We start from the raw sequence: 27,120 nt of genomic DNA, 5'->3' as shown, positions 1-27,120 counted from the left end.
TGGGACTCGACAGGAAGTGGGGATGGGAGGCGCACAGGGTGGGGGCTGCAGACTCTGGAAGCGGCAGGCTGCAGCCTGGGTACACAGAGTGAGAAGGGGGGTGGGCGGGCGCAGCTCTCACCTGTGAGCCTGAGGCCCAGGCTCTGGCCGCTGGAGCTCCTCTTGGGCATGCAGGGTCTGGGGGTGCGAGTCCGACTCTGAGAGTGTGGCTAGGACAAAGTGGCCGTCCAGCAGAGAGTCCTCGATGGCAAAGATGGCTGGCCTGGGCAGGTGACAGATCCAGACGCAGTCAAGGCCCTTTGGCTTCCGGCACCCCAGAGCCTTCCCCTCCCTATCCCAAGGCTGGCCTTACCTGCCCGGGGCATCGAAGTGAATGCTGAGGGACAAGTTGGCTGACTCTGCGAAGCTCAGGAGCCCCTGGCAAGGGAGAAGCAGAGCATGGAGGCTGGGCAGGGAGGAGAGGTGGACGGGGCAGTGAGTGCACGGCAGGAACCTCACCCGGAATTCCTTGAGGCAGAAAGTGATGGCCACCCCTTCCTGGGCCTGCAACTGCTGGAAATCCTCCTCTCCGATGCTCATCTCCGTCACCATGGCTTTGATGGCGCTGTCTGGGGGGGACAGCAACAGGAGGAAGCCGGGCTCTGCCCCCACCAGCCCGTCTCTGCTCTCTGCACCCCCCTAGCCCGTCTCTGCTCTCTGCCCCAGGCCCCATTGGTCCCCTCACCTGCCTCCTCCTCTTGGTAGCTACGCAGGATGACCCTGCGGCCACGGCCAATGCCCAGAGTCACTTCAGCCAGCGCCGGGGGGAAAGGCAGAACAGCCTCCACCAGGACCCTGTGAGGAGGGCACAGCATCACACCCGAGGCTCGATCCCGCCCAGTGGCTTTGCTCTCAGAGGACCGGAGGCGGGACAGCGAGGCACCCCAGCATCCAAAGAGAACCAGGCCAGGCCTCGCATGGCCCCAGGGTGGAGCACGGGGGCAGCAGGACACGGTTGCTGCCTCATCCAAGGTTCCCAGGATGTTGTGGGAGAGTAGTCCTCTTGCACGAGATGGAGGCAGACAAGAACAGGCTCACAGAACGCAGCAGGGAGTTCAGGCGGTTTGTGCTGAACTGAACCAGGCAGGTGGCTCCTGCCCATCCAGGGTTGGGAGACCAGACCCACGCTGTCCACATAAACACCGCCTTACAAAGAGTCCTCAGGTCCCTGTCTAGTAGAGACAGGCTAGTGAATAGTTTCAGGTGAAATAACATCTGGAATTTGCCTCAAAACAACTAGGACAGAAGCTGGTTATCTGCTTTTATATGAATTTGAAATTGTCCATAAGACAAACAGAAAAAATCACTCATTTTAAAAGAAAGAAAAATTCTCAAAACCCAGACCACGAATTGATGCTCTTTCTCTACCCAAAGGGATCCTGAGCAGTGCTATTTCAACAGAACTCAGAAAAACAAAGTCAGGGCTCAAAGGGACCTTCAAGTTACCAGGTCCTGCGGCTACCAAAAGCAAAGAAACGTGAGACCTTGGGTTACTCGAGTGCAAGGCACACCCTGCACGTGGGCAGGTGGGAGGGGACCCACTCCTCTCTGGTCTTCTCCAGGGACCTTGGCGTCTGCTAGGCTCCCCATCTCCCAGGCCCCGCACGGCCCCTGTGACTACCCAGAACGGCTCCTCTCCTATAGCTGATTATTCAGGCAGCCCTCCAGGACCATGACCTCCCTGTCCAGCCGTGGCCTGAGGACCCCTCAGGGCTAGAACCCAGCCGGGTAGGAAGAGAGGCTGCCCTTGAACGGAACTTATCCCAGAAGGATGACCAGATCAGAGAAAGGTTACAAGTCCCGGAGCCACAAAAATTAACGGAACTTCAAAGGCCAGAGGAGACGTGAGGGCAAGCCGGAGACCTGTTCTTTGAAAGAGGAGTCAGAGTGGGGCTGAGTGGTCAGAAAGCCAAGTCAGACTTTGAGGTGGAGAATACAGACTCGGGAGACAGAGAGGAACATGGGACAAGGGAACATCTGGCCCCTCCTCACTCCAGCCTCTGCCCTTAAGCAAACCGGGTTGGATGAACGCTTTGAGGTTCACAGATACCCTGCAGGAAAAACGGAGGAGGTGCCTCCTTAAACTGACTCCTGAGGCCGAAAGAAGGAAGAGAAAAACCTAGGGCTCAGCGTGCAACCAGGGGCTGCTCACCTGGCTGGGGCACGGAGCACATGGGGACACAAGGCTGGGTCGAAGACGGCCTGCAGGGACTCGCAGTCCTGGAAGGACAGGTTGTGAGTCTTCCTCACCCCTGGATGGGCAGACACGGTCTCAGTGGGCTCGCCAACCTCTAATCCCACACCGCAAGGACCCCTGGGTCAGCCAGCTGCTCACTCACCATATTTGCAGTGCAGCTGAACTACCAGGCGGCTGCTCCTGTCATTCAGGGAAATGCAGCACTTCTCCACAGTCTTCTCCAGCATTGCCAGCGAGCGGAAGACAGACAGGAAGGACTAGGCGAGGGAAACACATCCCTCAGCACTGCGCCTCTGCCAACCGGCTCTCACGTCCAGTCCCCTTGGGCTCTGGCCCATCATGGGCTCAGCACTGTCACACCAGGAAAGGACCCCTCACACATGCAGATATCTGCACGCTTCCAGGCCTTCATTCGTGCCCTTACCCTGGTCTGGAATGCCTTCAAAAGACCTGCTTATCTTTCAGGGACCAACCTGAGAGTCATTTACTCCCTGCAGGTCCCTGGCAGATTCAGCTACCCTCTCCATATAACCCGTTACCCCCATGGATGTCTCTACTCGGCCAGGCTCTGCGTTCTGCACCGGATTGCTCCAGTATACATCTCTCCTCCTACAGGCACCTGCTGTGTGCCCCAGAGCAAACTGCACTGCCAGGAGGGTTTCCTGGGGGGAGTGCCCTGCCACTGCTGAGGGACCCACCTCACCTTCATCAGGATCTTACAGCGCAGCTGGTCCTGCCCAGGGGTGGCCGCCTGGTACTGCTGGAAGAAGAGGGGGGCAAAGAGGAAGCAGGCGTAGGCCGAGCGGGAGGAGTTCACGGTCCGGAGGGAGAGCTGGGGCCAGGAAAAGTGGGGAGAAAGATGTGGTCACCAGCAGTGCTGGGCCCAGCCCTCAAGCCAGCTTTTACCCAGGCACTTGCCCCAATGGCTTCTGTTCTACCATCACCTGCAGAAGCCCACCCTTTCCTTTCAGTCATCAAGGATGTCCTCCATGAAGCCTTCCACGAGTCCCCAGTGGACCTCAACGCCGCCGTTTCCACAGCAAGAGCGCGACCCAGCCTTCAGCACCCACGCCTTTTACCTAATCACCCCCATCCACCACCGGGCACTTTAGGGAGGGCAAGGGCTCTCGACTCAGACACTGGCCTGGGAAGATGACAGGGCCCAAAGGGACACCCTAGCAACAGGGGAGGCCCCTGTTAAACTCAGCAAACGTGCCTACCGGGCACCCTGCCTGATGGGGGAGAGACTCGAGCCCCGATCAGGGCTCCCTGTTGGGACTTTCATGCCACTCCCCCATACCCGGTCTCCTCACCCCGTCTTCCAGGGGCTCCAGGTAGAGTTCGTCCCCGATGCGGGACAGGGAGTGGACGGCCTTGCCGAGCACTGCGGGGAGGAGGAGAGAGACAGCGGTTTGCGGGCGCCTCGGGCCATCCCACGTGGTTCCAGCCCCCGGCCGACCCCGACTCACCCTTCACGTTGCTGCCCGTGACAAGACACTTCATGCTGCCCCCAGTGACCGGGATGGGGCGGGCGGCGGGTCACGGGCCGGACCCCAGCTCAACAATGCCCTCCGGATCTCTCCCGCGGCTCCCGGAGGTTGGGGTTCCCTTCCCGCGCACCGCCCCCGGCAGCCCCGCCCCCGCCTCCTGATTGGGCCACAGGCCGGCAGCTCCGTCTCTGGAAAAAGACGCTAGCCGGCTGCGCCGTCACGTGACAGAGGCTGCGCCCGGGGCGGGCCCTGTCACGTGACCCGGGAGCGCCGGGTTTCTCCGTACGGTCCAGGCCCACCCTCGGCCCTCGAGCGCCCCCGGGAAGCCCGGCTGGCAGCCGGCCCCATCGCGGCCGCGCGCCCGAACGCGAGGCGCCCAGAGGGTGTCGAGGAGCCAACAGTGGGCTCGGAATCCGGAGATGTGCGGGCGGGCCTGGCCCAGGTCACTCATTTAGTACGGATTTCCTGGACGTCTGTCGGGCGCCGGGGGGTGCGTACGGGGTCGATGCAAGACCGTCTCACTCCGTCCGGGCGGGCCGGGGACGCGGATAGAAGCAGCAACTGCCAGCTCTGAAAAGATAGTAACGCACCTTGCTACAGGATCCCGGGGTGGGAAGTGACTGCTTGCCGTAGCTTCGACGATCCTTCTTTGATCCCAAAGAACAGAAGCTTCTCCGGACGAAAAGGGGTAGAAGGATTTGGCCGACAGGAGAAGGCGAGAGTCAAGACTCAGCAGCGCGTGGGGCTTTTCCCTCCGTTGGGAGGGAAGTGGGTTTGTGAGAGGAGGGATGGGGGCTGCTGAATGATGAGGGTCACTGATGGAAAGCACTGGAAACATTTTATGAGGATAGACTCCTGCGTCTCTGGCCGTTTGAAAAAGAACAAGGGAGGGTGCCAAAAGAGGGGCTTAGTCAATCCCTAGGTCGGGAAGATCCCCTGGAAGAGGAAATGGCAACCCACTGCAGTGTTCTTGCCCAGAAAATCCCATGGACTGAGGAGTCTGGCGGGCTACCGTCCATGGGGTTGCAAAGGGTGGACACAGCAGTCAGCCGGGCAGGTCTTCCCCTCGTCCTCAGCCTTGGTCCTCAGGTGTGTGAAGAGGAAGGCAAGTCATGGAGGGGCTCCTGGCCTCTGGTTTCCTGCAGCACCCGGTGTGCTTTGAGGGACCCTTGGGCACCCCTGCGTTCCTTTAGGGCCTTGCTCCTCTGGCACTGTTGCCAGTGAGGAAGCCACGTTTGTGGGACCCTTGCCTTCCTGCTCCTGGCCTGCAATTCTGGACCCTACTTCCTTTATTTTTTTTTTTTATTTTATTTTATTTTATTTTTTTTCCCCCCACTTCCTTTCCTTACCCTCAGTTTTCCTCCCTTATCAGGTTTCCCTGGATTACTGGGGTATTCTTGCCTTTTAAGGGGTTCAGTGTAAATGGTACTACTTCTACCCAGGCATTTAGGTCAGTAAACTGGGACTCATCCTTGACTCCATCCTGACCCACCTCTTACATACTACAATCCTTCAGCAAGTCCTGAGCGCTCTGCCTCCCAAACAGATGGCAACTTGGTCCTCCTCTCCTATGCCCACAGCCATCATTCTGGCTCAGGCCACCATCATCTCTCACTTGAATGATGATGGGAGCACTCTGAGTGGTTCCCTGCCCCTCCACTCCACTCTCCATACAGCACCTAAGTGAGCTTCCTAAGATGTCAATCATGTCACGCCTTTCCCAGGTTTAGATCCTGCAGTGGTTTCCAACTACTGCGCTTGCCATCAAATCTAAACCCCTTGGGAATTCCCTTAGGCTCCACTGGTAAGGACTCCGCTTTCACTGCCAAGGGTGCAAGTTCAACCCCTGGTTATGGAATGAACCATGGCCAAAATAAATAAGCCACCAAAAACTAAACCCTTTACCCCAAACCTGCAGGAAGGAGCTGGCTCTGCCCATCTCTTCACCTGTCTCTGGCCTCCCTCTGCAGCTGCGCTGGCCCCATCCACTTCCTGAAGCAACCACATCCTTCTCCACCTTGGGCTCTCCACATAAGTTATTCCCACCACTTGGAATGAGGATGAGATAGCTGGTCTTCCCCCCTTCTCACATGCAGGTACCTTCTTTTCCTAGGGCTCAGCTTCAGGTGCCCATCCTCAAATAGGCCTTCTCTGCCTCCCCACTCCAGGCCCCCTCCCCCAAGCTAATCCCTTGCTCCAAGTCATCTACAGCACTTAGCACAACTCAACGTCATTTCACACGTGTCTACTTCTGTACTGCCTCTAGTATGTCAACCCTGTGAGGCCAGGACTGAGTTTGTTGTGTTTGTTACTGCGTCACCATACCTCCCACAGGGCCCGGCCCTCAGCAGGTGATCAGTAAGTCCTTCAGTGAATAGGTGTGTGATCCAAGTGAAACTGAATTGACTCTGGTTGCCTCTTAGCACAGTGCTGTGATTAAAGAAAATTTCCAAGCCTTGCCCACAGTCCTACCCTTCCGTGGATGATAGCTGTCACCCACATTCTGTCCAGTCCACACCCTGCCCACAAAGAACCTAGCATTCGTTATTCTCCTCCTTACTTTGCTCCTCCTCCCTGGATCTCACCCTGTCTCTTATTATTCCAGTGAGAATCAGCCGAGCCTTCATGGCTTCTCCACTGCTCCCCCAGCCATTGCCTGAGCAGCCCAGTTGGAACAGGAGATAGATCCAACACTCCCTGGAAGGCAGGGAGGAGAGCTGTGACTCATCGAAAAGCCGGGTCTCTGCTCCTGCCTCTTACGGGGCTATAGGGTCCTGTAGCCTCCAGGCTTTGGAGCAAGGCTCTGGGGGGAGGAAGTTGTCTAGTTGCTCATTTGGACTGCAGCACGCCAGTCTTCCCTGTCCTTCACCATCTCCTGGAGTTTGCTCAAACTCATGTACATTGAGTCAGTGATGCCATCCAGCTATCTCATCCTCTGTTACCCCTTTCTCCTTTTGCCTTCAATCTTTCCCAGCATCAGGATCTTTTCAAATGAGTTGACTTCACATCAGGTGGCCAAAGTTTTGGAGCTTCAGCTTTAGCATCAGTCCTTCTGATGAATATTCAGGGTTGATTTCCTTTAGGATTAACTGGTTGGATCTCTTTGCTGTCCAATGGACTCTCAAGAGTCTTCTCCACCTCCACAGTTCGAAAGCATCAGTTCTTCAGTTCTCAGTCTTCCTTATGGTCCAACTCTCACATCCATACATGACTAATGGAAAAACCATAGCTTTGACTGTTCGGAGGGAGGAGACAGAAATGCTTTTGGACTTCTGATGAGTCTTTCCTAAGCTGTGTGTGTGTGTGCGTGCAGGCACACACCCCTGCCAAAGCCAGGAAGGTCTTGGCCCTTCTGAAGGGCTCAGACACCAGAAAGGAGCTCAGAGCTGGGAATTGGGAGTCCTGGGTCTCTGGTCTGTCCTCAGCACTGACTCCACTGTGACTTCGGGTGAGTCCCTCCCGTGTCTGCGACTGTACAATGTGGTTGGTGGCATGAGATGCCTCTTCCCAACTTGATGTGCTGAGATCACAGAGGGCCCTCTGACTGCCCAGAGCCCCTGTTCTAGCCACCCCCGCTCTGGGGAAGAGCTGGAACTGGCCGGCCTGCTCCCCCAGGCTGTGGGGCTGGAAGGGAGCTCTCCCATCGGAGGTCAGGCAGCCTCTCCAGGATGGCAGTTGGTGTAGCCAAGAAGGCCTTCCAGGTCCAAAAGGGAGGAGGCACAGGGGACTCCAGCCCTGCTCACAGATGGCCTCAGGCAAGTCAAGGCCCTTCTCTGGGTCTGTTTCCTCCTTGACAAAGTGAGTGGGTTGAATGAAATGCTGTCTCAAGAGCTTTTAAAATCCTACATTCTTACAGTCTTAACCATACCCCATATTAGAGATGGCCTCCTGCAAGTACACAGTATGTGATTATGTGGGAGTTTGTGTGGTTGTGTGTGTGTGTGACTGTCTCAGGCAGATATGAAATGGAGGAAGGTGGTTACCATTTCAAACTTTTAAAATAATAATCTGTCTGGAAATTTCAACTGCCACTTCTCACCCAACGTGTTAGGTTTGAAATCACAGACTCCTCAGAGCTCAGTAATTCATTCATCTAACACACGTTAGGACTTCCCATGGTGGTATGGTGGATGAGAATCCGCCTGCTGATGCAAGGGACATGGGTTCGATCCCTGGTCTAGGAAGATCCCACATTGTCGAGGGGCAGCTAAACCCTTGCCTCACAACTCCTGGAGCCTGCTGGCCCTGGAGCCCACGCTCCACAAGGGAAGCCACCAGAATGAGAAGCCCGAACACAACCAAGAGTAGCTGCCACACATCGAAACTAGAGAAAGCCCTGGAACAGCAAGGAAGACCCAGTGCAGCCGTCAATAAATAATTTTTAAAACGGACATTTCTAAGAGGGTCAATCTGAATACACACTAAAAAACAAACAAACAAACAAACATGTTAGACACACTTTTCTAGCTGTGGGAAAGACAGCCCCGGACAAAAATCCCTTCCAGAGGGCCTGACGTTGCTGAGACTGGGCTGTGCACACACAGGAAATGGGGTGTGCACACACGGGGAATGGGCTGTGCGTGGTGACGCTGGGGTTTCCCAGTGTGTGAGGGAGTTCTGAGCTGAGCTGGTGGGGCTCTACTTGGCCACATGCGATGGGTTTGTGGCACACTGGGTGCCTCCAGCCCTTGGAGGCAAGCCCAGCCTGGGCCTTTTTTGTTCCCTGGCATTTCTCCCAGCAACCAGAACAAGCTTGGCACATAGCAGTGGTTTAATAAACGTGGGTCGGATGACCGAAGAGTGTCGGATTCTGAAAGTTCACAAGACTTGAAGCCACGTTGTCTGTTGAGGTGGACCATGGGGTTCTAGGCCCTTGTGTGCCTGAGTCTGAATCCTGGCCTCATCACTTTCAGGTTCTGTGCAAATGAACGCTTTGCTTTTATATTCTCTGAACCTCAGTTTTCTCATCTGTAAATTGGGGAGGAACAGCTAACAGTCCCTATCTTAGAGGGCTGCGAAGATTAACCTTCTCAATGTCCATAAAGCCCTTCATTCGCGCGGTCAGTGCTGCTGTTACTCTGGTTACTGTGTCCTGGCTTCTCTGCCTTTGGAGTGGCCCCTCACGGTGTTCTGGGGTCGGGACCAGGGACAGAATAAATCATCAACACAGATGGGGCCAGGGTGAATCCACACTAGGAACGGGGAGGGACCGCTCCCCACAGTAACTTTACAGAGGAAAAGTCTGGAGGCCAGGAACTGGAGAAGGCTCAGAGGAAGAGCTCGGGTAGGGGCAGGAGTCAGCCAGCCCCGGGAAAAGGCACAGGGTGGTGGCCGTGTGCCCGCTCGATCCTGGGCCCTCAGAGCGCCCTCTGCCCCACTGTGGGAAGAAGATGACCCCTCGCCATCTTGGCCAGCTGCTGGGGGCTGGCACTGCCAGGCTCCGAGCACAGCTGACACACCAGGTCCCTTCTGTCTGCAGGGCTGGAGGTGAATGGGAGATGAGATGGAATTTTTTAAGGCCGCAGATGGGAAGGGGAAAGCTCAGGCTTGTTCAGCAGAACCTGGCATGCTGGAGTTACAGGGCCCCCTCGGAGCGCAAGTGAGGTAAGTTCAGGACAAATCAAAGGCAGCGTGTTTCCCCCAGCAGGGGAGGACTCGATGGAACTCATTACCCCAAGATGTGCTCTCGGCTGGAAATAGAAATAGCTTCACAAAAGGTTTAGATAAATCTGTGGATGACAGCTCCATTCATGGGTTAGAAGGGAAGGAAGCTGTTTGGGGCCTGCTGGCCCGTGGAGAAGACATCAGGGAGACGACCTGGCCTCCCTAAGACCACCCCAGGGCCCTTGTAGGAGGCAGGCTTCAGGCCACAGGGACCCGGGAGGCAGCGTCCATATTCCTACAGCCTGGAGCCCAGTCTGACTCCCAGGCCCTTGCCTCAGTGTCCCCAATGCTTGCCGTCGGCTGTCTGGGGAGCCGTGGGCACTGCCAACTCTGGGAAAGTGGCCCGGCCCGGCTGTGCCCTCAGGGACCAGCAGAGGGAGACAGACACCGTGTCCAGTTCCTGCTTCCAGCTTAGAGACCAGGCTGCCCTGGGGAGGGCAAGTGGGCACCCAAGGGTCCCAGGTCGGTGTCCAACACTGCGCTAAGCACCCAAGGGAGAGGGCTCCAAGAGCCATCTTCCCTGGCCGAGGTGGGCTTACTACAGAGCAGGGGAGAGGAGAGACTTCAGAGAGCTTAGGGCAGGGCAGGGAGGAGACCACTCATTAAGAGCAGGGTGGCTCTGCAGCCATCATCCCTCTGTCCCCGCAGACCCCAGCCCCTGGCAGGCAGGGTGCAGGTCTCCATAGGACCACGCTGTCCTGCAGGCACATATAGGAGGTGCTTCAGACAGCTTTGGGGGTGACTGGGCCCCAAAGACCCGAGCGCAAGCTCCTCCTGGCCCGGGAGCCCCTTCCAGGCCAAGTGCGGTTCCCCAACTACTTGGCTTTCCCCAGCCACCCTCACAGTTTCCCTTGACATCTTCCTGACCTCTGCCCCCTGCCTTCTGGGCACCACAGCCCTTCTCGCACCTGTCCGAGCTCTTGAGCCCCGGTTTCACTGAACAAGTTTTGCAGTGGTCAGCAGCTGAAGCGGACGTGTTCGGGGGGCTCTGACGGGGACCATGAGGTGGGCCCCGGAAAGGTGTCTGTTGGGGCCAGGGAACGGGGAGCCCCTCACAGACAGAAGGGGGCTTGCACCCAGGATGGTTGGGGGAGGGGCGGGTGGCTCCCCTCCTCACCTCCGAGCTCACTGTGCCTGTGTCCATCTTCCAACACGCTGACTGCCTACGAGGAGGCCATGTGGGAGGCCGAGGCTGATGCTCAGGACCTGCTGGAGGAAAGTTGAGCAGCAGCCCAGCTCTATAACTTTCCAGGGTTCCGTGTCTGTGCCTGGTGTGGGGTGTCAGAGCAGGGGTGCTGGGGACAGGGCTCAGGAAGAAGGCCAAAGGGAAAGAACAGAAGGTGCAGGCAGATTAACATGGGGCTTGCAGGGGTCAGGGGTCAGTGGTCAGGGCAGTGCCATGACCAGAGACGGGAGGACAGAGCAAGAAAATAATAATATGTAACATTGTCGCACGTTAAGTGCCAGAGGTTTGACTTGTATTAAGTACTGCATGGGTGCTAAGTTGCTTCTGATGTGCGACCCCATGGACTGTAGCCTGCCAGGTTCCATGGGATTCTCCAGGAAAGAATACTGGAGTGGGTTGCCGTGCCCAGTCAATTATCCCTTATTCTGAGGAGGATACCATTACCATCACCCTGTTTTATGCAAGAGAAGACAGAGTGTGGAGGGGTCGAGTGACTCGCCCAAGGTCATGCAGCTGGTGAAGGCAGCTCCCAGCAGTGCTGGGATGGCCCCAAGGAGGTAGCAGCTGCCGGCTGTCCTCTGACCCCTCCAGGGGCCCCTGTGCAACCCAGACAGTCTGGAGAAAGACTGAAGGAAGAAGGCAGGTGGGAGGGAGGGGACCGGCAGTGACTCAGCAGGGCAGGATAAGGATCTTCCAGCCCAGCGAGAGGTAACCCCACTCCTCTGCCAGGGGAGACAGAGTCACAGAGCCCGCGGCATGGGCTGGCCAGGGCAGCGGAACATCCGGGAGAATGGCAGGGAAAGCTCCTGGCAGACGGACGGAGGGGAGCAGCTGGGGGTGTCCCTTCTGCCCTGCCCTCCTCACACATCCATCACCCTGACATCCTTGCAGATGGGGTGGGGGCGGGGAGCGAGCTCCACTCCCCCCACCCCCCCACCCCCCCTGCCCTATAGGGCAGGGCAGAGGCAGGAAGCAGCAGGGTTCCTCTCTGCTGGTAGGAGGCAGGGGGCTGGGAGCAAAGCTGGTCCAGGCACGGGTGGGGGATACGGGGCAGGGCAGGGCCATTCCTAAGCTAGGAGCAGGCTTTTGGTCCTGGGGTTTCTGCTGGCATCACAGCCAGCTTAGGCCGTCTGGGCTCCTGCCCTTGGAGGAAAAGGGGAAGTACACGCTGCCTTTCCTCCCCCTCCTGCCCTCTATGGCCCCTGCGCCCTGAGGGGGCGCCCCTCCTTGGATGTTACAGACCACAGAGTCAGGCCCTCAGGAGGCACAGGGAAGCCCTTGTCCTGGTTCTGTGGGCAGACCATTATCTGACTCCCAGCTCAGTGCTCATTCCGTGGTTCTAACTCCATGCTCTGCTCATGGAATCTACTGAAGGGACGCAAGTGCTCCCGGCTGGCGCCTCTCACCGACCCAGGAGGCCCACATGGGGTGCCTGGCCCATCAGTCGTGGGTGGGGGCTGTGGGCAGAAGAGCCCAGGCCTCCTGCTCCAGGCACATGGGGACTCTCTGTCCCAGAGGGTGTGCTAGTGTCCTGAAGAGACCAGGGCGCCCCAGGTTGGATGCCTCCGAGCCACTGACTCGACGGACATGAGTTTGCACAAGCTCCAGAAGTTGATGATGGACAGGGAGGCCTGGCGTGCTGCAGTCCATGGGGTCACAAAGAGTTGGACACGACGGAGCGACTGGACTGAACTGAACTGACTGAGCCAGGCGGTGCTCAGCACATGCTGTTGTCTCTGCATCCAACCTCTTCTCTTCTCAAGGGTCCCTGCATAGTGGGTATGGTGAAGAGGGAGCCGTGCTCAAGGCCAGTGGCCCTCAGATCCAGCCCTGGTTCTACCTCCTGGCATGACCTCAGCCAAGTGACTTCATCTTACCAAGCCTCAGTCCCCTCGTGTATCACATGGGGAAACACCAGTTCTTATTATCTAGGGTTATTGTAAGAATGGAGTGAAATCATTCACGTAAGCCTTAGCACAGGACCTGACTCGTGGCGAGAGCTCAGTGTGTCTTAACACTTGTCATGAGTTAAGCCCAAGAGATGCAAAAGAGTAGCACGTCACTGAGAAACACCAGGCATGGCAGCAGGCTGGCAGTCTCTGGGGCAGGGCCTCCACCCCCTGACCCCAGGGCCTCTTAGGGTTCCTGTCCTCTTCGGGCTCTGTGTCCCTGGCGCCTGGCATGGAGCAGGAACTCATGAAGGTTTGGTGAACAAATAGATGAATGAATGGATGGATGGATGTCCTCACTCACTTCCATGGCTTCTCCAGTATTGCACCCCTGTTCAGCCACCAAGAGGGCACTGACCAGAGCCTTCCCCGGACACCCTGGCGGCCACGGGGCCTTCAGTGTCAACTCTGCAGCTGTGTGGGACACGGTGTCTTTCGGGCATATAGACAGCCTTCCCTGGGGGTGCCAGTTATGGGGGGAGGTGGGGAGGCAGGAGGGAGGGGAGGAACCCTAGCCCATCCCTGAGTCAAGACTGACTCACCCCCACCCCCTTGGAGGGCAGCTCAGTCATCTCTGGGTGCCAGCCCTGCCCCCTACCCAGACACACCCTTTGAGGACTGACTGGCTAACCCCTGCGGATGGTAAGGAGTGAAGTCTGGAAGAAGGCCAGACAGGGTATCAGAACAACATCCTCCTCATCAGCTCACGGATACTCCCACCATGCCCTGGGGAGGTGGTCATATCCCATTCCACGGAGAGATGACGGGCTTGTCCCAAGGCCACGCCAGCCAGCTGGAAGCCCAGCATCCTGACTCCCCGTCCTGCCCTCCACCCGCTCCACCCGCTCGCGCTGCGTCAGGCGGCCCATGGGACCTCAGGGCTTCAGCCAGTGGTTGTAGCCACCCCTGCTGCCATCCAGCCACACATCCACCCAAAAGCTCCGCCTCCTCCCAGAGGGGCCTTCTCTCAGATCTCAGTTTAATGAGTGTCCTTTGTCACCAGACTCTGAAATTCTTGAAGGCAGAGGTGGGTTTTCCTGTCCTTTACAAGACCTGGCACCCCGCTGGGGCTCAGGAAATGCCTGTAGGAGCCCTTGTGGGACAGATGGATCTGCCCCCACCCTCTGCATCCCATCTCACCTCTGCCCTGCCCCCACCAGGAATCTCAGACAGTGAGAGCTGGAAGGGCCCCTGGCAAACCTCCCTGTCTGAGAGCCACGGGGGAGCAGGAACTTCCCCCAAGGTCTCCACCTGGAAATCAGAGGGCAGCCACCTGTGCCTAGGCCACCCCACAGAAACCCTGCAGGGGCTCTCCATTCTCCACCCCTCCCTTCTTCCTTCCCCACCCCCACCCCCACCAGCCCACCCCCTTGGGGATTTGGCAGAATAAAGCCACTGTCTTTATTCCAGCCCCCACCCCGGCCCAACTGGCAGCTCGTCGCCGGCATGCTGCCTTTGCCCAGACATGGCAGAGGGGCACTGGCAGCTTGGAGATGGAGATGATTTTCCCTTGGGCAGTGGGGAAGATGGGGAGGGGAGCGGCTTGCCCCCCCACCCCCGCCCCCCAGGTGAGGGGAGAGGGCACGGCTGCAAGTCCAGACAAGAGGCAGAGGGAAAACAGGGCTTCCCCAGCTCATGGGGTCGGGGTGTCCAGCTCCGGGCGGGGGGTTGGGGGGGCTATGTGGAAAGCCACTTGTCCCTGCACCAGCTGGCCTGGGTCCCCATTCCAGAATTGCAACCCTCAGTTCCTGCAAACCAATGATTTCTAGACTCCCAAGGTGAACATTTGCCGGGGTGGGGGTGGGGGGCATGGACGCGTCCCTCCCCTTCCACTAAACCGGGTTCCTCTTCCTCCTTCAGTCGGCCTCCCCCTCCTTCCTGCTCCCACCTACCGATTTGTCTCTTTGTGTCTCCTCTTTCCTGCCCTGTCCCTTCTCTCTTCTCCCTCCTCTTCCCTCAGCGCCCCCCTCCTTAGCTCCCCTCTCCCTCCTTCCCCTTTCTCTCCTGGCCCCCTCCTTCTCTCCCGTGTTGGGGCTGCTTTCTCCCTGACTCAGCAAGGTGCTTTATAAGGTGCTGAGGGGCTCAGCCAAATCCAAACCACATTGTCTGTGCACACACTTTCTGCAAGGAGCAGGCTGCAAACCCCGGGAGAAGGGCTTGAGCGGCTCCCCTCTCCCCCTCCCCTGTCCCCTCCCTCCAAAAGAGTAGCTGCTAGGAGACCTCCTGGCCAGTCTCAGTGCCTGTCACCCACTGGGCATCTGCCTCCTTGACCTTGGCATGGGCATCAAAAGATCCTCGGGCTCGCCCGCCAAGAATGTCATTGAAACTCCAGCATTCTGGCTGGGGGAGGGGCGGGGGGAGGCCCCCCTAAGCACTTCTCCAAGGGCCCCCCCAAGGCAGGTTTCATCAGAGCTGTTCCTGACTCCCAAGAAAAGCCCCTGCCCCCCACCGCAGGCCAGGTCCCCTTTCCCAGCTCTTTTTCTCCTCGTTTAGGGAAAAAAAAGAAAGGGGGAAAAAAAAACCCAACAACAAAGTCTGTCCCACTCCAGTGAGGTAATTGAAAACAAACTTCTTCCCCACCCCCCCACCCCCCCACCTCAGTTCTGGAAGTGCAGGAAAGTGAAGAGCTGCCCTGGGAACCCGGCTCTGGGCAGGACCAGGACCGTGCCTCCTTCTCTGACCCGCAGCCTCGAGGGGCGAGAGCAGGGCCGGCAGGGTACCCTTCTTTCTCTGGGGGCACCAGGGCGGGCGTGGTGGGCACAGGCTCTGATGCCCTTCTTGAGAGGAGTCACTGTGCAGGTCTGGCCCACCACCACCTTTCCCTCCTTGGGGCGGCAAATAGACTACAACAAAAGCAACTTATTACCAAGTGATTTAATTGGTGGTCTGGCCCTCTAGAGCATTCAAGCCTTGGAGACCAAATGACCAAAGAAAAGTGGAGTGGGGATGTCTGCACGCCCCCAGATGAGAGCGTTTCCTCTGCACTCTCCTTGGCAGTCATCTGTGCAGAGAGAGAGGGAGACCCTCCAGGGAGGGTCTGGGCTTATGGGTCTCCTAGGGATCTCGCCTGGCGAGTCCCTGTCCAGTCTCGAGGGAAGGACGGACAGAGGGCACTTCACAGCCCAGCCACCCCTACCCCACCACCCAGAAAGCCCACAGCCCCAACTCCAAAGGCAGGAGAAAGCAGAGTCTTCATGGGAAAGCATTTCACAAGTGGGGACTCTGGGTCTCTCCATCGCCTTGCACCCAAGCGGTCTCGCTGAGTCACCCCTGAAACCTCTGGTGTTGAAACTGGTCCGGTGCCTCGTGCTGATTAATGAATTACGAGTCCCCCACCCATAAGCACTCTCCTGGCCAGGGGCAGGAAGAATGCAGAACCCTGTGAACTGGAGGGAAGAACCCTCTGCCAAGTGCCCTCTTCTTCCCTCCGCACTGGGCAGTGGGCCTGTGGTGCCCTCTACCCGCCCCCCCACCGGGGGAGGGGCATTGTGAGCCGGTTAGTCACCTGCCCCAGCCCGGGCGCCTCGCTTAGCCTCGGTGTTTGGAAATGGGACAGGCGGCGGGACAATAGGCAAGGGGGGCGGTCAGCCCAGACAAAGGGCAGCAGGAAAAACACCATCACTTGCTTCGAAGCCAGCTCGCTGGCATTTGGGAGAATGTGTCATTGCGTTTACTCGGGGTGGGGGGTGGGGAGTGGGGAGTGAGGGTGGGGAGGTTAGAGATGCTGAGGCAGAGGTAGGGTGAGAGCGGGACCCCGCCGGGGGTGGGGGGCCGGCGCCCCAGGCCGACACCCAGGGAGAAGAAAAGGGGCGGCCAGCTCACTCCCCTGCCTGGGGAGTTTGCCGACGGACGGATGCCCTCCCGCCCCCTCCCCCAGGAGGCCCGGGGTGGTACCGCCGCAGCCTCGCCTCACCTCACCCCCCCCTCAGTGTTGTGGGAGGGAGAGGAGCCCCAGAAGCCCTCCCTTCCCTCCTCCCCCCTCCTCCCCCCACCCCGGGGAGGGCCGCTACAATTTGTGGTTACAGCTTTACACGTCAGAAAAAAAAGTTTGCAGAATGTCCCACACCGAAAAAAAAAAAAAAATCCGAAACCGAGCGAAAAAAACCTGCGAGTGGGCCTGGCGGATGGGATTATTAAAGCTTCGCCGGAGCCGCGGCTCGCCCTCCCACTCCGCCAGCCTCCGGGAGAGGAGCCGCGCCCGGCCCGCCCGGCCCCCAGCCCCATGGACCTCCGAGCAGGTAGGAGCCAGGCGTCCGAGGCCCCGGCCCCCGCCCCCGCCCGGGAGCCGCCAGATCCGGTTCCCGTCCTTCCCCCGGGGAGTCCCGAGCCGGGGCCGGGCCGGGGAGCCGGGCGCTGCCCCCGCCTGCGGGGCTCGGGCCGGGGCGGGGGGGCACGGGCCGGGCGCCCTCGAGAGGGGCCGGGCGGGGACGCGGCATTCCTGGAGTCCGCTCGGCGGGGCCGGGAGGTGGCCGAAGCGCGGCGGGCAGCCCGGGCGACCCACAGACCTGGGAGGCGGCCACCTGGAGCCCGGCGAGGCGGGGTCCCGGGACCGCGGAGGACCGAGCCCCGCGCCAAAGTCGGGAGAGCGAGTCCGAGGAAGGAGCGGGTCTGCGGGAGGAGACGGCGCGCGCGGAGGAGGAGGGGGCCGGGAGAGGAAGCGGGCGGGAGGGAGGGGGGCTCGGGGGAGTCCGAGGCCGGGCCGACGGGAGGCGAGGGGAGGCCGACACCTCGGGCCGCGCCGCTCTCCCTCCCGGCCCGCCGGGAGGGGAGGGCGGGAAGGAGGGCGGGCGAGAGGAGGGCGGAGGGCAGAGCCGCGCCGGGCTGGTCCGGGCCGGGCCGCGGGAGTCGCGGCTTCCTCGCTGCGCGCCGCGCGGCCGGAGCCACCATGCTGCCCGTGGCGGGCGAGCCGGCGGCAGGTAGGGGCCGGGCGGCGGCCGCGAGCCCCCCGGGCCGGCCCGCAGTGGCCTGGGAGTGATTAGTGAGGGTGGGCTTGGTGAGGGGGGCGGTGGCGGGCGCAGCCCGGCCGGACCGGGCAGCAAAGTCTGTCACCGGCGGGGGAGCGGCGGCGGCGGCCGCTTGGCCCCGGCGGCCCGCGGGAGGGCGGGCAGGGAGTGGACGGCGCGGGAAAGGGCAGCGGCCCGGCCGAGCCCGGAGCCCCCGGCGCCCCCGGACCCCCGCCCCCGCCCCCGCCGCCGGGAAGGGAGCGACCGGGCGGGAGCGGGCCGGGGGCGGGGCCGGGGGCGCCGGGGCCACACAGGGGGAAGGCGCCGCCGCCGCCGCAGGGAGGGGGCCAGGATCGAGAGGTCACCGCCGAGGGGAGAGGGCGGGCGAGCGGGCCGAGCCCCTCGAGGGAACCCCCAGGCCCCGGGCCTCGCCCGAGTCCCCTCATCCCGGTTCTCCCCACCTTCCTTCCCAGCGACTCCGCTCTGCGCTCCAGATGCCCTCCCCAGACTCCCACCTCCCAGAGGACGCGTCCCCGCTTCCTCCTGCGCCCGGCCCGGCCCGCCCCTCTGGGGTAGGAAGGGGCTGCCGGGAGGGGAGGGGCGGCTGGAGGTCCTGCTTGGCCGGCGAGGTCCGAGCCTCGGAGAGCGGCTGTGGTGGGACGGGGTGGGGGGACAGGACGCGCTCCTCGGTCGGGCGCTCTCTGACCCTGACCCCTCCAGGCTGACACCTCTGTGCTTTCCCTGTCCCCATGGAGCCCCCTCCCCGGCTGCGGGAGCACATGTCTGCCCTTCCCCGCGGGACTCGGGGATACACCCCCCGCGCCTACAGAGCAGACCCGGTGCCCTCACTGGCTCAGACACCTTCGCTGACCTGGAGCCAACCGGGGGGAGGAAACAGGCGCCAGGCAGAGGTGGCAGCGACTGTCCCGCTGCAGCCCTGAGAGGCCTTGCCTCCCAGCTGGTGTGATGGCTCCCTCTCCCCCTGGCAGAGCCCTGCGCTGTCCGCTCACACTTTTGCACACCCCCCTCGGCACTAGCTACTCTGTTAGTGACACTTCACATTCCTCCCCACAATCCCACCTGTCTATTCACACTCTAGCTCCTGTAAGCTCCCTGAGCCCCTCCCACACTCTCTGGATAACAACACCCTTTCAAGCACACCCACACAATTGCTGGACTATTTCCTTCATTTTGCGCTCCCGCACCCCCACCATGCCTGATTTTCTGCCCGGCTCCACCCAGGGTCCTCTTGTGGCACAACCCTGACCCTGGACTCCAACAAAAGCCCGACTCCTGGTTGGGAATGGACTCCTCAAGGCTGGGAGGTGGGCTGCCCACCTGTTTATTTCCCTGGGCCTCAGTTTCCTCTTCTATCATTTAGGCTGGAAGAGAAGGGCAGGGAGGGGGCTGCTGAAGAGGACGCAGAGCAGGAGTGCCACGTGGTTTGAAATTTAGCTGCACAGTGCGATCCCATCACGCAAGGCCAGCCGCTGGATGGGCTGGTGACAGAGAGGTCTCCTGACTTCTGGGCCCACCCATTACCCACTCCCTAAGCCTCTTCTCAGTTGCCTGGGGGATAGGGAACCAAGGAGAGAATGATGGAAGGGAGAGAAGAAAGACAGGGGAGGTGCAGCCAGCTCAGAAGACCAGGAAAGTTGGGCTGTTCCTTTGGGCTTTTCTGAGAAGGGGGTCTGGGCGGTGGCCCCCAGGGCCGTTCCCTGACTCTCCCGCCACCGTGGACCCAGCACCCCTTCAGTGGCTGCGTTCCCGAGGTGCTCCCCTGCTGACCCCTCTGAGGTCACCAGGGTGCTGGGCCTGCCTGGCCTCAAGGCAGGGCCTTCACTCTTCCTTGCACCTCTGGGCAGCACCTCCCAGCTCCTACCTGTCGGGCTGACGGCTCTGAGCCACCAGTCCAAGGTGCAGAGTCTCCTGGCTGACCGGTCCTCCCCACTGTGACTGCCCTGGCCCGTGTGCACTGCTGAGCCCCCTATCTTTCCTGACTGAGGTCAGACTGGGGAGACGGGCTGAAGGGGGCAGCTGCCTAGAGATAGGCATCCATGGGGTCTGCCTGCCTGTGCAGCCGTGTCAGGGTGGCCATGCGCGTGCGTGGGCTGAGTGTGTGTGTGTGTGTGTGTGTGTGTGTGTTCATGAGGGGGGCCTTGGTTCCCAGGGCCCAGGGATCTGGATGGAATTAGGGGCTGGCCGGGGCGGGGGCCAGGATGGGGGGGTGGCGGGGGGCCCCCGCAGCAGGAAATGTGAGCTGCTCTCATTAGCTCCTCACGTGCTCAGCCGGATTTATAAACACAGGGGAAGACGGGATGTAAACAATCAGTGGGCAGCAGCCAGAGGCAGAGTTGGGGCGGGGGCCCGGGCTGGGGGCCAGGGCTGGGGGAGGGGGCCCAGGACACAGCCCCCCAGGGGCCGGCCCACCTGCATACCCTGCGCCTGGAGGGGGAGTGTGAGGACTCCAGGGTGCCCCAGCACTTGCCCTCCGAGGGAGTCAGGCAGGCTGCAGGGAGCCCAGGGCCCGCGGCTGACCCACAGGTGTTCTCTGCCCAGACAGCTCTCAGTTTTGCTGCCTGAGAGGTGGGACATCTTGCCCAGAGCAGCAGCCATCCCAACAGAGGAGAGCCCTTTGGCTTTCTACTCCCCTCCTGCCTCTTCTCCCTCTGGATTTCTGAGGCTCCTTCCCTCTCGATCCCTCAGATCCTTCAGCTCTCTCCCCCCACCCCCCCAGCCTTCAGTGACACAGTTACCTCAGAACTGAAATATTCCTGGAAACACCGGCCTTGTCTGGTTAATTTCATGAGCCGTTTTTCTGCCCAGATGACTTTGCTCTTGTTTTTCCAGAGGCTTCTCCCTGTGCCGTCCCTGTGTAGGGAGCCAGTCCTCCCCAGGGATGTCCCACACGGCCCAGAGGGGAAGGGAAGAACAAGGCCCAGAACTGGGTTCCTGACCCCCTGCCCCCACCCTGTGTGTGCCAGGCAGCGCCCAGTCCTAGATCTCTGGCTGGCAGGGCTGCCCAGAGCAGGGTGGGGTAAAGAGCCGAGCCTAGCTCCTAACTGCTGATTCTGCTGGGACCCTCGGCGTCATCACTAACTGCGAGAAGAGACCAGACTCAGTCCCAGAAGGGCTGCTCCCTGCTCAGCAGGTCTGCAACCCCTGAAACTAACCCCTCGCTGTGCCCATAGGATCCTGGGCACTCAGCCAGCCAGCCAGGCTGAGGGCAGCAGAGAAGGGCCTGGAGTTGTCTGGGATGTGAAGAACAGGGAATAGAAAGGAACTCAGGGGGACTTCCCTGGTGGTCCAGTGGTTAAGACTCAAAGTGTGTACTGCAGGGGGCATGGGTTTGATCCCTGCTTGGGGAACTAAGATCCCCCCAACATGCTGCTCAGTGCAGCCAAAAAAAGAGAGGGGTGGGGAGGAAAAAGAAGGGAACTCAGAGTCAGCAAGAGCTAGGGGTGGAAAGGAAGGATGAGGAGAGGACCATTTGGGAGGGAAGCCACAGGCTACAGATGGAGAAGAGGAAAAGGGGAGCCTGTCTCCCTAGGCAGCAGTTATGGGTCTGGCCCTGCCTTCTGTCCTGAAACACACATGGGTGGGGCACGTGTGTGCATGTGTGCATGCATGCACACACACACATATCCTCAAGCAAGAGCCCTTCACTCAACACAGCAGAATCCCTGAGACTAGAGGCGCCCTGTTACCGTGCTCCATCAGTGCAGCCAGCCGGTAAAGCATCTGAAACAGTCAGACTGACCAGCGGGCCACTGCAGGTCGCACCTGAGCCCTGCCCTCCACAGAGACCTTCCAGACCGCGTGAATCCTAAACCCTCCGAGACCAAGCATATGACTAAGTCTAAACATACCTGGTGTTAATTCTAACTCCACACTTACCATAAATCTTAACTACAATCAATTTGTTAAACCCATATCCAACTTATTTCTATCAAAGCAAGTCATTGTAGAAAATTTGACAGGATATAATCTATAAAAGAAGGAAACCACTCTCGACCTCACACCTCCCCAAGCTCAAAACCCAAACTAGCCCTACTCTGAGTGACATACCATGTATCACCCCATCAGACAGCTACACCAACAGATGCACAAACGTCAGCCCCAGCCAACCCTCTCCCTGACCAAACCTAACCACATCCCCCAGCTGGACTGAAACCTCAGCCACACTCAGTCAGCCAGATCCCAATAAACTAACCTGAAACTTTAAAAGGAACCCAGTCCTTAAACCTAATCTAGCCCAGTGCCAATTACAGCCTTACTCTCTCCTAACCCTCATTGCCACTGCCAATCCCAAGGCCCACTGAATCCTGGTCTAGTGCTCTTGACCTTGAACCTCACCTAAAAGCTGGGAACATCATGTTTCCCAATGGTCGAGCCTTTCCTCACAGCTCTGACCCCTGGTCCTGGTACCCTGCGCGGCCCAAACTCTCCAGTACCGCCAGTGGACAAGCGGGAGTCATCAAATACGTCTCATGCTGTCTCCGCCCCACCCCCGGCCTGTCTTCACGGCAGACCGATCCCCAGGTTTCATTCAGGTCTAACTTTTTCCCATCTGATACCCTAGAGGAGCATGGGGGCAAATCTCATTGCAGCCAGCCTCTCAGAGCAAACACCACATTTCCTTCAGTCTAACTCGATCCTATACTTTTCACGCACTGGAATCAAATCCCAGAATATAGCCCCCCACCACCCACCCAAGCCAGCCCCATGTCCTTCAGCCCGCCCGGCCCTGGTGTCCACAGCTACACCTTGCCTCTGACCCTGGTGGTCTGACCCTGCGTCCTACCTCTGGCTCAACTCCCACTCGTGGCTGCCTCTTGCATGTCCCTCTCAGGGCTGACTTCTCTCAACTTGAATCTCTGACACGTGCTGTTTCCCAACCCCTGGGCTCCCCCTAAGCTGCAGAGGGTGGGAGAGAAAGCCAAGGTACAGCTGGAACCTGGGAATACTGATTCTGATTCGCAGTCCCTCGGCCTGTCCCCCCACGTACACACACACACACACACTCACGGTGACTCTTAGCTGACACACAAATGCTCTCCAGTATCTCCTGGTAGACACACAGGCCAAGCCCTCGTCCTCAAACACAAATATGCCTCCATGAACACTCTCTCAGACCAGGAAGCGCCCCCCCCCGCCCCCGCCGCTCCATTCCGCCTGCTCCCATCTGGTGTCCCACCCTCACCCTGCTCCCACCCAAGGTGGGGACAGACACCTGCCAGCTGCCTCCTGGGCCAGGCCAGGCCACCCTCAGGTTCCTCACTGCCCTGTCCACAGGGGACTCGTGGGGGATGCTCGCGTGTCTGTGCACCGTGCTCTGGCAGCTCCCTGCAGTGCCAGCCCTCAACCGCACAGGAGACCCGGGGCCCGGCCCCTCCATCCAGAAAACCTATGACCTCACCCGCTACCTGGAGCACCAGCTCCGCAGCTTGGCTGGGACCTATGTGAGTATCGGGGCTGCTCAGGGGCTGGGAGCTGGGTGAAGAACGGGGCTGAGAGAAGAGAGAACACCTAGAGAGTGGGGGTCCTGGTGAATGACGGGGTGACGGGGAGGGGCTTGGGCTCTCAGGAGTCCCCCTGGCTGGCCCATCTCCTGCCCTCCCTCTTGGGGAAGGTGCCCCCTCCTCCCCATCCCTGGCCCCAGGACCAGGCATGTGGGCAGGCCTTGCACCCGCCTTGGCCCACTGCCGCACTGGCTGCCGGCCCAGCCGCCCGCCTCCCCCTGAGGGCCAGGGAAGTCTCTGTTTACACCGTGTTGTGGTGTCTCTTGCCCGGGTGGGGCTGGGTGGGGCTGGAGGGCCCCACCCCCCATGCCTGTGTTCCAGCTCGTCTCTGCCCCAGACCTGGGGCCCTGCTGCTCTGGACCCATGGGCCTCCCTTCTGTCTGCCTCTCCCATCCTGGCTGGGCCTCCTAAGGGGGACTTGGGGAGAAAAGGGGGCTGTAGGGAACCCCGGCCAGGAGGGGCAGGGGGTTCGGGATGTGGATGCAAGCTATGCCATAAGGATCTGGGTGCGGTCCGGAGGTGCTCGGAGAGCCCAAGAGAGAAGGGAGGAGGGTCGGGGTTGCCGAGGACCGTGGGGAACTGGCCCCTCTTCCCGTGTTCCTCCTCCACATCCCAGACCCTACTCTGGAGCCAGGGAAAGCAGGGGGAGGAGGGTGGCGGGGGAGCTGGCTCCAGCCCCAGGATACACCGAGGAAATTAGTTTGTCTCTGAGCTTGTCAGCGTGTGAACCTCCCCCTGGGGTTGCCTATCCCAGGCCTCGCCTCTTGCTTCTCCCTCTCTCTCCCAGCTGAGCCGGCTCCTTTGCCCTCTCCCTGGGCCCCAGGCCTCTCCCCTGAGGGTTGGCAAGATTCTGTCCTCGTCCCTAGACTGTATTCACACCCTTCCTCCTGCCCAGCTCTTGAGATGGCCCATTTCTGCCTCCGGCAGCCCTGCGCCTCTGAGCCCTTCTCTGGGGGCCTCAGCGAGGACCATGTCCCCTGCCCTCCAGCGAGTGGCCCAGGCTTGTCAGGGGCAGGCGTAGCTTGGATGCCCCCCGGCCCTCTGCCTTCCCACCCGCTCTCCTTTCTGCCTTCCCGTCCAGGAAACCTCTGCTTGACTCTGCTACCCGCTCCAGCTCCTGACCCTTTTTCTTCCCCGGGCTTTCCCTGCCAAATTCCCTGAAGGAGTGGTCTACACCCTCTGCCTCCACTTCCTCTCCACCCACTCACTCCTTAACCCCTGCAATCTGGCTTCCAGGCCACTGGAACGGTTCTCTCCAAGGTCGTCAGGCACCTGGTTCTTGCCAAGCCCAGCGGTGTTCCTGAGCCTCACTGTCCTCACTCTCTGTTTTGCAGCCCTGCTGCTGAGCCCTGCTGCCTTCTCGAGCTCCTCTTCTTGGCCCTGCACTCTCCTGGTCCACCTTCACCTCTGTGGCCTGGCCTCCTGGGTCCTCAGGGCTCCTCTTCCGCTCTGCCCTGCCCCCCACGGGGCGCTGTCCCAAGGCTTGTGCTCTCAGCCAGTCAGCACGTCCTTCCTGAGTTTCTCCTGCGTGTTTTTCTCTTTCTGCACTTCTCCATAGGGGAGCTCATCGCCCTCGTTGCTTCAACTGTCACCTCCATGCCAATGACATCCCTGGAGAAACTTAGGGGAGGCCTAGCATGGAGATGGGGCCAGTGTCAGGGGACGCAGGAAATAGAAGCTTTGGGGGCGAGCATCTCCCAGCAGGCCAGCCGGCTCCTCCGCCCCCCTCCTTCCCCATCGTCCTCTCCTTTTCACAGCTGAACTACCTGGGCCCCCCTTTCAACGAGCCTGACTTCAACCCCCCTCGGCTGGGGGTGGAGACTCTGCCCAAGGCCACTGTCAACCTGGAGGTGTGGCGAAGCCTCAACGACAAACTGCGGCTGACCCAGAACTACGAGGCCTACAGCCACCTCCTGTGCTACCTGCGGGGCCTCAACCGCCAGGCCGCCACAGCCGAGCTGCGCCGCAGCCTGGCCCACTTCTGCACCAGCCTCCAGGGCCTGCTGGGCAGCATCGCGGGCGTCATGGCAGCTCTGGGCTACCCGCTGCCCCAGCCTCTGCCCGGGACTGAGCCCACCTGGGCCCCTGGCCCTGCCCACAGTGACTTCCTCCAGAAGATGGACGACTTCTGGCTGTTGAAGGAGCTGCAGACCTGGCTGTGGCGCTCAGCCAAGGACTTCAACCGACTCAAGAAGAAGATGCAGCCTCCGGCCACCGCAGTCACCCTACACCTGGAGGCCCGTGGCTTCTGATCTCCGACCACTCTCTCCTTCCCTTCCTCCTTCCAGTCCTGCTCCCACTCTAGGAGGGAGAAACGCGTACACCAACACTCGTTGAGCCAGGAGACTGAAGCCGTGAGCCTCCAGCCTCCCTGGACTTGGAGGATGGTGTGATGCAATGAGGCCCATCCCCTCCTGGCCTCCCTAAGTCCTACGGGTCTGAGGAAGAGGTGCAATAGGCCCCATCCCATTTCCACAGGACGTCATGCTCAAGGGCACCCAGAGTGGCTGCAGTTGGCGTGAGGCTCTTGCAGCTTCCTGCTTCCTGCCCACCACTTGCCAGTGCCCACTCAGCCCCTCAAGTGGCACTTCCAGGAAGCGTGCCTGTAGGGCAGGGAGAGGGGGGGCACCATCACATGTGCCTTTCTGGGGTGAAACCCTTTGGCTGCCCTGCTCTCCTTAGATGGGTGTTGCTCCCCCACCCCTCAAACAACTCAATACATCCAGTTCAGGAAACACACGGTGGCCAAGTCCAGACGGAAGAGATGGGATGAAAAATGGAAGAGGTGGGGTCTGCAATGGAGGTGATACTGAAAGCAGAGGGGCAGGGACAGACTGGACCCAGGGGCCACCAAGGTGATCCGTGGCACAGGGTGTCATCCAGAAGGACATGGCCTTGGATTTCCTTGCCAGCTCCAGGGTGCCTCCCCTCCGCCCCCTTTCCCAGGGTATCTGTGGGTTGCCCAGGCTGGGGAGGGCAACCATAGCCACAGCCACAGAATTTCCTGAAAGTTTACATTGTGGTAGCATTTCGGGGTATGGGGGCAGCTCCCCTAGGCCCTGCCCCCCAGCCCCACCCAACTCATGACTCTTTTAAGTTTGTTGTATTAATATTTATTTATTTGGAGATGTTATTTATTAGATGATATTTATTGCAGAATTTCTATTCTTGTATTAACAAATAAAATGCTTGCCCCAGAATGTCATCTCTTTGCTTGACCTCGCCCCACCCCTGGCTCTCATCCGTGTTCTCCTGGCCTTTCCTCTGCCCACCCCCAGCCCTAGGCTCCCACACCTGCTAGTGAAGGGCCAGAAGCCCAAGAGTTAGCCCAGGAGAGGCCGAGCCGGGGAAGAGGCTCTCTCCCACGTGTCCACTGGGGAGACGCTCCTGCCCCTCACCCATCCTCTTATTGTTCAGTCCCTCAGTCATGTCTGACTCTGTGACCCCGTGGACTGCAGCACGCCAGGCTTCTCTGTCCTTCACTATCTCCCTGAGTTTGCTCAAGATTCATGCCCATTGAGTCAGTGGACTCAACCATCTCATCTTCTTTCACCCCCTTCTCCTTTTGCTTGCAGTCTTTCCCAGCATCAGGTCTTTTCCAGTGAGTTGGTCCTTCGAATCAGGTGGCCAAAGTACTGGAGCTTCAGCATCTGTCCTTCCAATGAGTCTTCAGGGTTGATTTCCTTTAGGATTGACTGGTTTGATCTCCTTGCTGTCCAAGAAGTCCTCCCAAATATCTTCCCCTCTGTCGCTTCCTTTCCTCCTCCCAGCCTTTGCTAATCCACCTTACTCCTCTGGCTCACTTTAGTGGTCCTGTAGGTCTGTCCCTGTGCAAAGCTGCCTGTCTGCCCTCTGACTCTCTCTCCAAGCCCCTCAGCTTCCCCAGGACCCCCACCTGGGGCTACCTGTCTGAGCCCCCAGCAGTAACCCTCACCATCTAGACACTTTCCATCTCCCATGGAGCGTGACAGACTGAGGCCAAGTCACAAGCTTCAGCTGTGATTCTACACTTTGCTCTTCCACATAAAATTAATAGAGGAGAGAGAAGAACTCACACTGCAATGCAAGCAAATAAGACAGACGCTGTTCAAGGATGATGTTGTTTAGTCGCTCAGTCACGTCTGGTTCTT

At 59.8% G+C, this 27,120-nt stretch overlaps 2 protein-coding genes across 12 annotated transcripts in view; one reads left to right on the top strand and one right to left on the bottom strand.

Moving 5' to 3' along the window:
- The window catches only part of RAD9A (RAD9 checkpoint clamp component A), a 57,579-nt gene that overhangs the window by 2,089 nt on the left and 28,370 nt on the right, over nucleotides 1–27,120 (bottom strand). For 2 of the 5 annotated variants that reach the window (XM_070782662.1, XM_070782663.1), the window contains exons 3-10: nucleotides 3,706–4,296; nucleotides 3,550–3,620; nucleotides 2,940–3,068; nucleotides 2,379–2,493; nucleotides 2,192–2,291; nucleotides 725–834; nucleotides 353–608; nucleotides 122–262 (exon numbers count right to left, since the gene is read on the bottom strand). In XM_070782662.1, coding sequence (XP_070638763.1) covers nucleotides 122–262; nucleotides 353–608; nucleotides 725–834; nucleotides 2,192–2,291; nucleotides 2,379–2,493; nucleotides 2,940–3,068; nucleotides 3,550–3,620; nucleotides 3,706–3,739 — 956 coding nt within the window. In that variant the 5' untranslated portion in view covers nucleotides 3,740–4,296. Of the gene's footprint in view, nucleotides 1–121; nucleotides 263–352; nucleotides 609–724; nucleotides 835–2,191; nucleotides 2,292–2,378; nucleotides 2,494–2,939; nucleotides 3,069–3,536; nucleotides 3,621–3,705; nucleotides 4,992–27,120 lie in introns of those variants that run through there. The other 3 variants (XM_070782665.1, XM_070782664.1, XM_070782666.1) reach the window with 3 other exon arrangements.
- CLCF1 (cardiotrophin like cytokine factor 1) lies at nucleotides 16,228–26,190 on the top strand. Of its 7 annotated transcripts, none has more exons than XM_070782671.1 (4): nucleotides 16,228–16,763; nucleotides 17,942–18,040; nucleotides 22,764–22,930; nucleotides 24,325–24,622. In XM_070782671.1, the coding sequence occupies exons 1-4, from the start codon at nucleotides 16,379–16,381 to the stop codon at nucleotides 24,334–24,336; spliced, it is 663 nt and encodes a 220-aa protein (XP_070638772.1). In that variant the 5' UTR covers nucleotides 16,228–16,378; the 3' UTR covers nucleotides 24,337–24,622. The 7 variants fall into 7 exon arrangements, with proteins under 7 accessions (XP_070638772.1, XP_070638769.1, XP_070638774.1 ...); XM_070782667.1 differs by lacking the exon at nucleotides 24,325–24,622 and adding an exon at nucleotides 24,748–26,190 and having other exon boundaries at nucleotides 16,632–16,763; XM_070782672.1 differs by lacking the exons at nucleotides 16,228–16,763; nucleotides 24,325–24,622 and adding exons at nucleotides 16,966–17,131; nucleotides 24,748–26,190.

This window comes from Bos indicus, chromosome 29, assembly GCF_029378745.1.
Source record: "Bos indicus isolate NIAB-ARS_2022 breed Sahiwal x Tharparkar chromosome 29, NIAB-ARS_B.indTharparkar_mat_pri_1.0, whole genome shotgun sequence".
Taxonomy (NCBI): Eukaryota; Metazoa; Chordata; class Mammalia; order Artiodactyla; family Bovidae; genus Bos; species Bos indicus.
Note: the sequence above shows the minus strand (reverse complement) of the source record. Positions and strands in the feature narration are given on the sequence as shown.

Coding starts and splice junctions, on each gene's coding strand:
- CLCF1 (XM_070782669.1), top strand. CDS start 17,411: ATGCTGCCCGTGGCGGGCGAGCCGGCGGCAG. Junction 17,442..17,941: donor GGCGGGCGAGCCGGCGGCAG/GTAGGGGCCGGG, acceptor CTTCCTTCCCAG/CGACTCCGCTCTGCGCTCCA. Junction 18,041..22,763: donor GCCCGGCCCGCCCCTCTGGG/GTAGGAAGGGGC, acceptor CCCTGTCCACAG/GGGACTCGTGGGGGATGCTC.